Source organism: Mastomys coucha, unplaced genomic scaffold, assembly GCF_008632895.1.
Source record: "Mastomys coucha isolate ucsf_1 unplaced genomic scaffold, UCSF_Mcou_1 pScaffold21, whole genome shotgun sequence".
NCBI classification, from domain to species: Eukaryota; Metazoa; Chordata; class Mammalia; order Rodentia; family Muridae; genus Mastomys; species Mastomys coucha.
In genome coordinates, this window is record NW_022196904.1 from 91,468,389 (window position 1) to 91,478,362 (window position 9,974).

General features: G+C 45.9%; 2 protein-coding genes across 2 annotated transcripts; both read right to left on the bottom strand.

The window, feature by feature from the left end:
* Positions 1–1,632: 1,632 nt before the first annotated feature.
* LOC116102696 (olfactory receptor 52E8-like) lies at positions 1,633–2,733 on the bottom strand. The gene has a single exon (XM_031387684.1). The coding sequence runs from the start codon at positions 2,703–2,705 to the stop codon at positions 1,695–1,697; it is 1,011 nt and encodes a 336-aa protein (XP_031243544.1). The 5' UTR covers positions 2,706–2,733; the 3' UTR covers positions 1,633–1,694.
* Positions 2,734–9,449: 6,716 nt separating this feature from the next.
* Positions 9,450–9,971, bottom strand: LOC116101304 (olfactory receptor 52K1-like; the record flags this gene model as incomplete). Its single annotated transcript, XM_031384901.1, has 1 exon — positions 9,450–9,971. A coding segment is annotated over one exon (522 nt), but the record flags the coding sequence as incomplete, so codon positions are not given.
* Positions 9,972–9,974: the final 3 nt, after the last annotated feature.

The window sequence follows — 9,974 nt, forward strand, 5'->3', positions numbered from 1 at the left end:
CTTTGGGGTGGTGGTGAGTCTAAGTAGAGCCTGGGCACTTAACTGTGGGTCACTAAGTTACCATTTATCATGAATTGCATATCATAAGTGGGCTGCTGTCCGACTCAACAAACCATAATCTTGAGCATGCACAGCATTTTGTCATCAAATGGGAGGAGTATGTATAATACTGGACTTGAGCAAGCACTGAAGGCACAAGCTGCATGAAATGACTCACAGGTCATGGTCTCTGTCCCTGCTACACTGACTTCTTCCCAATCTCTACCTATAGCCCTAAGGAGTTTCCTATGACCTATTTAAAGAGAAAGAGAAAAAAAGGTTCAGCTTGGTTTGCAGGTGGTTCTGTGTAGTATTCAGGCACAACAGCCCAGTTTTTGGACATACCTAAAGGGTATTTATAGATGACAGGAGGCTGTGGAAGCAACAGAGTTACTTTATTATTTTATATATAGAGAGTCTTACTGTGTTGTTTAGGTTGGACTTCAACTCCTTGGATTAAGTGATCCTGAGCCATAACTACTATACCTGGTGAGGAAATAATGTTTCCATAGATCATCCTGCCACTGAAAGAATGACCTGATGTGGGTTTGGGTCACACCCGGGTCCTCAGGTCAGGGCCTAATTGGTTCTTTGATTTGGACTCTGTAACAACACCTTGTCTATATGTTGAAGGAGACCTTAGGGTTCTGGCCTGGGTGTAAGGGACTCGATAGGGTAGGGTATACTCTGGTCTTTGGATCCATATTGGTTAGTTTTTGGTCAACTTGACACAAGCCAGGATCATCCGGAAAGAGGTAAACTCAATTGAGAAAATGCCTCCATCAGATTGGCCTGAAGGCAAGTCTTTGGTCACTTTCTTGATTCGTGATTGATAGGGAAGGGGCACAGCCTACTGTAGGCGGTGCTGCAAGCTGGGAAAGCCGTGGAAAGCAAGCCAGGAAGCAGTGTTCTTCCATGGTCCCTAGGTTTCTGCTTTTGTTCCTGCCCCGACTTCCCTCTGTGGTGGACTGTAACCTGAAGCCACATGAATGTTTTCCTGCTCGGGTTGCATTTTATTGTGGTGTTTATCCCAGCAATAGAAATTAAATGAAGAGTCTCAGACCAGAACCCAGAGAAGATCTGGCCTGACTCTCCTTTAGACCGAGGCTCCTGGGTATAACTTGACACATTTGTGTGGTCTAAATGTCATCCGGGGTTGTCTGGGTCTGTGTGCGTGTGTCAAGTTAGGAATCTCAGGCAAGGACTTTCCCTCGTGTTCAGGACTAATAGGACTCTAGAATTAGCCTCAAAGTTGACAGACACATTGATCACATGAAAATTCATGTCAAGTCTTAGGCTATATTTGAGAGAGACAGCCATAAGGGAGGACTTGACTTTATTTGTTTCAAACAGGGGTTCAGGGCAGACGATGATCTATCTGTTCAACTTGCTCTGTATCTCTTAGTGATCCTGTAGCTATTTTCAAATAGTATGAGCTTTTTTAAGAATTGGAAAGAAGACAAAAATGACTTAGAAGGATAAATACGGGTAGTTCTATGGGGGAGGGGCGGGTAGTAACAGAATGTTCTAAGAATTCAACGAGTCATAGCAGCAACAAGAGGACACCGTTGAGCAGTAACCGGCTCAGGACCCACCCAGCCTGTTAGTACAGACTGTCCACCTGTTCTCACAGAGCACAGCCCCAGCTTCTCAAGCTACCCTGGTAACTCCCTCTCCCCTCTCACATTCTGTGACTTCTCTCTGATGTCTTGGGGTGACTGCATCCCACAGAGCATTTTCTCTATGTGTTGCCGGATCTCCTTAGTTCTCACCCCATAAATGAGAGGATTCAAGGCTCCTGGGAGCAGCAGGTATATGGCACTGAGTAGGTTCTGGACATCTTGAGACACAGTCTTGGCCACTCGAAAGACAATGGAAGTAGAAAGACCAGAAAGGTAGATGGTGAGGATGACTAGTAAGTGGGAACCACAAGTGTGCAAGGCCTTGGCTCGGGCTCCCCCAGAAGAGATCCGGAAGGCAGCGTAGATGATACGTGTATAGGACGTCCCCAATAAGGCCAGATCAAAAGTCACGGTGACCAACCGCATAGCCAATCCCAAGCGGTTGTTGAAGGTCAGGTCTCCACAAGCTATGCTCAGCAGTGCGATATACTCACAGGTGAAGTGTCTTATGATGGATGTCTTGCAGAATTGAGCTTTTGCAGTTAGTACCACTAGGGGCACTGCCACTCCTAGGCTCCGTGTTAGTGCAAAAGTGGCCATCAGGCCCAGTAAGTGTGAGGTCATCAGGTCAGTATAGCGGAGTGGGTGGCAAATGGCCACATAGCGGTCTAGAGCCATCGCCAGCAGGAGATTGTAGTCCAGAAGGAGCGTAAAGTAGATAAAGAACATTTGTGCGAGGCAGCCTCGGAGTGAGATGGGATTAGCATAATGCACAAAGCCTTCAAGCATTTTAGGCATCACGGCTGTGGAGACACAGATGTTGACAGCCAAGAGCAGAGCAATGAGCACGTACATGGGCTGGTGCAGACTCCTCTGGGCCACCACTGTATGAATGACTAAGGCATTGGCAGAAATGATGGACACATAGAGAAAGGTAAGAGGCAGGACCAGAAGGGGTCGCCATTCCTGCAACCCGGGAAATCCCACCAAGAAGAAGCTGCTGTAGGAAAAGTTGAAAATGCTGGTATTTCCATCCTCATCCATTGACTTTGGTCCTGGGCTGGCACCAGGAGAGAAGGTCAGGGGCTGTTAGAACAAAATGGTTATTTTAGGAGCCTGAGGCTCACAGGATGGATATCTATGTGGTGTACGAGTGTGTGTTGTTTTGGAGCATACATGTGCAATACCAGGTATTTGGGGAGCTACACAGATGAATAAGACATTTCTTGTCCTCAGGGAGCTCCTGACTTTCCTGTGTGAAATATAAATGTACAAGATACTTATTTTGGGATGTTATAGGTGTTTTCTTGTTGAGTGAAATATAAAACACAAAATTAGATGTGGTATATGAGAGGTGGGGGAAACATGTTCAGAGATAAAACAGCAACAACAACAAAAAACCCCTTTAGTTAGAAAGTATATAAAGAATCTTTGTTCCAAGGAGACTGGGAAGGACCCAAGTAGGGGAGAAAGGAGCCAGTCAGGAACAGTGTGGCCTCATCTCTGTGCTCAAGGTACACTGGCTAGGACAGAGGAGAGCAGCTGAGCAAACTGTTTTTTTTGTTTTTTTTTTTTTTTTTGCAGAGCCTGGTCCCTTTCTTAGTCCCTGTAGTCTGGCTGCAGCACCTGCCTGGCCTTGTCCTCAGGCTTACTTTCCTTTACTAGTGTGAGTCCAGGGAGAGCAGGAGTTCATCAGAGCTCCAAGCACAGAGCCACACAGACAGATACACAAGCTTTCCTGAGGCTTTGCTTGGGAGTAGATGGATGAGGAGTGGGGGGTGGGAGGTGGTGGGGGGTGGTGGTGCTGTACATGTAGGTAGGACTTATTTGATAGTGATTGCACATCAGGAAATGTTCCAACTGCTTTCAGAAGCTAACTGAGACTGGACTGGAGGCATGGCTCAGTGGCTAAGAGCACTTACTGCTCTTGCAGAGGATCCGGGTTCAATTCCCAGCACCCACATGATGGCTTACAACTGCCTGTAACACCAACTCCAAGATATACGAAGCTGTCTTCTGAGCTCTGCAGGCCTCAAGTACACACAATACATAGATATGCTTATGAGCAAGACACTCATACACAGAAATAAATCTAAAATTACAAAAAGCTTCATTTTTATTAATGTTACTAGCTTGGTATAGATAGTGAGTTACAGGCCAGCCAAGGCTAATGAGATCTTGTCTAAAAGTCAAATGAAATTAAAAAAAAAAAATCTTCATTTTACCAAGAAAGAAACCCAAGACATGGAGGGGGTAAAGTCTAGTTCAAAGTCACACAGCTAATAAATGGCTGAGTTGGATTTGCATCTAGGTAGCCGCTACAGAGTGTCTTTTCTCATGAGTTCAGGATTTGCACCTTGTTGTGCGTTGCCTGGGTCTCGCTGGGTTTTACAATCTGAAGTCTGGCCAGGCATACTCAGCAACTCCGTCACCTCATTGCAGAAACACTATCGACCCTGAAGATCAGAGAAGCCTTGCAAGCTGTGGAGCAATCTGGGAGTGTTCTTCTCCCTCTCTGCCAGGGCTCGCCTGGGTATGGCCAGACTCCGTCTGGATACCAGACGAGGTGTGTCACTTAACAAACCCCCACACCAGAGAGAATTCAGGAAGGAGGGTGGGTTTGGAATTTCCTTCACCCTGGGATGTCTTTCTAAACCTTCCAGAGCATTGCTTTGAATAGCAGATGCTGGAAGATCTGTCATTGGGTTGGGTGAGGACCAGACAGCCTTTGCAGAGAACTGATAAAAATGTGCATCATAGTTGAGCCCGTGAAAGACTGTGGAGGATGGTGGCAGTGAGACAGGGACATGGCAAGAAGTGGTCCAGGAAAGGAGGGAAAGGAACCCTGGGAGAGCAGGAGCCAGGAAGACACTGGGCAGCCAGTCCTCCTCCCCCAGATATGCCAGAGGGTGTAAGAGAGAAAACCTCGGCAGGCTGCCCATAGATCCTATGACTTGGACAAGGTTGTCCTGATCTTATCATATGATCTATAATTTGTTTTTCTTCTTGTATCCTGGCATTCATTCCTTGGGCAGATTCCATAAGGAACTTCTTTGACATGGGACCCCGAGGAAGTCAGTAAAAACTGCAGAATAATTAGTGATTCTGTGGAGAAGGGACCAGAGAGGGGGGTGGGTGGGATGCTGCCCTTTAATTGGCAAGGAAAAAAACTTAGAAAAAACAAGGAAGAACTTCTAGAGTCAAATCAATCACACAGCAGTTCATTAGGGAGAAAGAGAATGATCAACGATTTCAAAGTTTTAAAGCTGTAATGATTATATTGGAGTTGCCAAACCCTGAAAAGGGAGGAATTGGGTTGAGGTTCTTTTTTTTCTCTTTTTTCTTTTTCCCCAAGACAGGGTTTCTCTGTGTAACCCTGGCTGTTCTGGAACTCACTCTGTAGACCAGGCTGGCCTCGAACTCAGAAATTCGCCTGCCTCTGCCTCCCAAGTGCTGGGATTAAAGGTGTGCACCACCACTGCCCAAGTGGAGAGTTTTTTTAGTTGATGACTGTACATACAAATGGAGAGTTCAGATGAGGGATTGAGGCTGAGAATGGAAGTGTGGAGCGTGAGATAGCATCCCAAGGCACAGATAGAGTAGCAGGTGTCAGTGAAAGACATAACAGAGAGAGGACAGAGAACGAGAGCCAGGAACAAACAGGCGGAGACTGGAGGAGACTTGGTTGTTGGAGAGGCTTCACGGTGTATGAACTTACAGACTTAATAGGATAAGATCCATGATGCTAAATTGTCCTTTGAGGGTTAATGTGCAGAGTAGGCATCATGTGAACAGACAAGAGGGCTGAAATGAGGACTGCTGACTTCTCATGATTCCCGAAGAAAGAGGCATAACTTCCACAGCAAAAAACTCCTTCCCTCTCCTCACAAGGGATGTGGCTGCTGTGGCCATGTTCCAGGTGAGAGATAATTGTCTCCCCACTGTCTCCGGGGCGTCTTCCTCTTCTCCCTTTGTCCCCGCCCCACAGCTTATGAAACTAAACTGTTATTGGAGAAAATAAGCTGTTCCTTAATTTCATATAGCCTCCTAGATCCCAATCTTTCTCCCTCCTTCCCAAGCAGAGCCCTTGGCGTGCTCAGTCGGTCAGGCATTGCTCACGGCTCAGTCAGGCACTGCTCACGGCTCAGTCAGGCACTGCTCACGGCTCAGTCAGGCATTGCTCACGGCACAGTCCCTGGTGTGTTTAATCTGTCTCCTCACTAGACTGAAGGCGTTCGTTTCTAGTTGGAAGATCACGGCTTATTCATTTCTCTCCCACCATCCAGCACAGAGCCTACTGCAGAACAGGGTGTTTATAAAGTGTGTTGGCGGAATCGATGAGTGTACAGAGGGATCATATTAAACCTTGAGGCTGACCGAGTGAATGAAAATTGAACCCTCTTGGCTCAAAGATTTCAAATGACTTTCTTCCTCTCACCTAGACAGAGGATCAAGCTTTAAACTCTTACCTCGGCATCCCTTGTGCCTTACATGAGGCAGCACTGGAAACCTTTAAGCTGTCTTACTCTTAGCCGATCGGGAAGAGGGTTTGTTACCTGGCAATGCTGTGCCAGGTGCTTATCATGTAGTGCGTGCTTCCCCACGACAACTTCAAGAGACTAACACTCACTTATATTAACCTGTAGGTGAAGATACTTAAGGGGAAAGAATGGAACGAGCACCCTGAAAGCACCACAGGCATTATGTTATGGGGCTGAAAGGTAAACCTAAGTTTGTCAGAGGTAAAAGGTAAAGTAGGTTCCAACCTCAGGTTTACCTGCCTCCAAATTCCTCAGAACTCTCTGTCCTCACCGTGGTAGCCTGCAGTAGTCTCCAAGCAGGTCACCCACTGGGCCTTGATTTAACCTCTGAAGAGGTTAGGTCTGTGATCAGTGCCTTGGAACTGGGAGGGAGGGTTAATTATACTTGGGGCTCATGTGAGGACCAGAGGAGAGTCCCAGAGGAGAGTCATTTCCAGGGACTTGAAGGAGGGAACAAGGACCCCAGAAGAATCTGTTCCTCTTTGTCCTGTTATTATTTTTAGTGGTTACTGTAGGATTTATTGTTGTTTTATAGACTTATTTTTAAATACACACACACACACACACACACACACACACACACACCAACTACTTAGTACTGTTATGAAACATCTTCATTTTGGACTTGAAGTATTTAAGTTTTTTTTGTTTTTGTTTTTGTTTTTTTTTGAGAAAAGGGAAAACTCAGTTAAATGTGTTATAAGAAGCAATAGCTTGGGGCTACAGAGGTGGCTCAGTGGTTAAGAGCACTGGTTTTCTTGAAGAGAACTGGGGTTCAGTTCTCAGCACCCATAACAGCTGGCTTACAACCATCTGTAACTCCAGTCCTTTTTTTTTTTTTAAGATTTATTTTATGTATATGAGTACACTGTAGCTGTCTTCAGATACACCAGAAGATGGCATCAGATCCCATTACAGATGGTTGTGAGCCACCATGTGGTTGCTGGGAATTGAACTAAGGACCTCTGGAAGGGCAGTCAGTGGTCTTAACCACTGAGCCATCTCTCTAGCCCTCGAGACTAAATCTTGATGCTCTTGAATACTGTTCCTAGTTAATGGCTTTCTTTTTTAAAATAATTATTTTTATTTTATATTGTTGGAGTGTTTGCCTGTGTGTATGTGTGTGCACCATGTGTATACAGGGCCCACAGAGGTCAGAAGAGAGGGCATCAGTTCCTTTGGAATTGGAGTTACAGATGTTTGTGAGCTAGGAATTGAACTCGGGTCCTCTACAAGAGCAGCCAGTGCTTGTTTTTTTAAAGATTTATTTACTTTATGTATATGAGTACACTGTAGTTGTACAGATAGTTGTGAGCCTTGATTTATTTACTATTATGAGTAAGTACACTGTAGCTGTCTTCAGACACACCAGAAGAGGGCATCAGACCTCATTATGGGTGGTTGTGAGCCATCATGTGGTTGCTGGGATTTGAACTCAGGAACTTCAGAAGCAGTCAGTGCTCTTACTTGCTGGGCCATCTCACCAGCCCACCAGTGCTTGTTTTTAACTGCTGAGCTATCTCTTCTGTTCCCTAGTGGCTTTCTAATGTTTCTAAAATGACTGCTTTCCAAAACTTGTGGCTGTTCTTTCTTCATTATTGTCCTCCAGTGGCTCAAAGCCCTTTCTGTTTTCATAAAGAACGAATGCACCAGCTTGGCCATTCTCCTGAACTACAGGAGAGTCAGCCACTCCAGCCTACAGATACTGCATCCATGATTCAACCAACTATAGATCAAAAATATCTAAAGGAATTGCATCTGTTTTGAACATGAATAGACCTTTTCTGTTTGTTATGTCTTAAATGCACAGCACAGCAATTATTCATATAGTGTTTACATTGTATAAAGTCTTATACATGTATTAAAGTATATGGGAGAACAGGTGGAGGTTATATGTGCCTACTATACCATTTTACATAAAGGATTTGAATGTCTGCAAGTTTTGGTATTGAGAGGGGTCCTGAAGCCAATCCAGCATGGATAGGAGGGACGAGTGAGCTGGTCACGCTTTCAATGATCTAGTTAGCATCTTGTTTAATGGTCATTTGTCTCCATTCAGGCCACAAAGAAGGTCCTGCCTTGGGTCATCACTCCCATCCCTACATTTGTATATAGCGTTGATCTCTAGGACTTGAAGCTTTTCCCACTCATCCTGAACATTCCTGTCTTATCTGTACCTGTACCCAGAAGCCAGATTTACTCTCCAGGGCTCCGGCTCCCCTGTGCTGCCTGCTGAGAGTCAAGTGAAAGCTGTCTGTGGACCGAGGGTCTCTGGGGACGCAGCACAGCTGTGCAGTCTGCAGCCCTCAGCCCTCCTTTCAACAATGGAAGGGCCCTTCTTTCTTTCTTTCTTTCTCTCTCTCTCTCTCTCTCTTTCTTTCTTTCAAGACTTGGCTTTCCTGCTCTGCTCTTTTAGGTCCTTGTAGCACCTCATTTGAATGCATCAGCCCATAGCTCTCCTTCAACCAGCCCAGTCTCTATCAGGAAGGAAATGTTGCCTCCATTTTGCAGAATAGGAGGCAACGTTTTGGGGTAGGGGTGGGGATTCCAGGGTTGCTCTGTGCTCTTACCATCTGTGAGTGGCTGAACCATGATCTCCTTTCCTGGGCCCTGTGTTCTTTCTATGCTGCAAATCTTCTCTCTCTTTCCTTTCATCTGTGACAAATTACCTTCTCTGAGGCATTCCTACCTTTACCGAGTGTCTCCTTCTCCTCCTTGCCACAGAGTTTTGTACATAAACTACTATTGAGTATCACATCGTCATAAAGTGGTAGATTTGGGACCTCCTTCTAGAGAAAGATAATTTTTTCTTTCTTTGCAATTACTGAGTTCCAATGTTGTATGCAGAATAAACATTTTATGGCTGTATACATAAACATGACTAAAACATATGCAGAGGAAGGGGGGAGAACTTTAAGACAGGATCAGAGCTTGCTTTCAGTTGCTAGTTCAGAGTGAGTAAGGTGCTTTTGGAAAGTGGACATGAGGCTCTCAAAGATGAATGTAGATAAGCCGAGCCTCTAATGCTAGCATTTGGCAAGCTAAAAAAGGAGAATTGTTTGGGTTCCAGGTCATCCTGGGCTACTTTAAGGAGTTCAAGACAGCTGGAGATATAGAATAGAACTTTCTCATAAGAGGATGATGAACTATAGCCAAGATAAAATATACCAGAGATGATTGATTCACATGAATGCCCCTCCTGCACTAAAGAGTGAGAGTGACTTTGGGATCCACAAATTCTAGACAATCATCCAGGAAGCTCTCTATTCGAGGGCAGGGACTGGGACTTCTCAGTGGAGGCCTGTTGCTGAGTCCTTTGGAACAGAGCAACCAGGTGCTGCCTGATTTCCTTGGTTCTGGCTCCATAGATGATGGGGTTGACCAGACATGGGAGCAACAGGTAGAAAGCACTGAGCAGGTTGTGCACGTCTTGGGAGGCAGTGCGCGCCACACGGTAGACAATGGATGAGGACATGGTGGAGGAGTAGACAGTGAAGATGACCAGCAGGTGGGAGCCACAGGTGTTCAGGGCTTTGGACCGTGCTCCACCTGATGAGATCCTGAAGGCAGCATGGATGATGCGGGAGTAGGAGGCGCCTAGCAGGAGCATATCCAGGACTCTGTTGAAGATGCGAACAGTGAGCCCCACAGTCTTATTCAGTGAGATGTCGCCACAGGAGAGTTTCATCAGGGCCATGTGCTCGCAAGCAAAGTGGCGGATCACGTTTGAGCGGCAGAAGCGGACCCGCGAGGCCAGCACCACCACTGGAGC

Excerpts from the sequence above, each read along its gene's own strand:
- LOC116102696 (XM_031387684.1), bottom strand. The coding sequence starts at position 2,705 with ATGGATGAGGATGGAAATACCAGCATTTTCAACTTTTCCTACAGCAGC.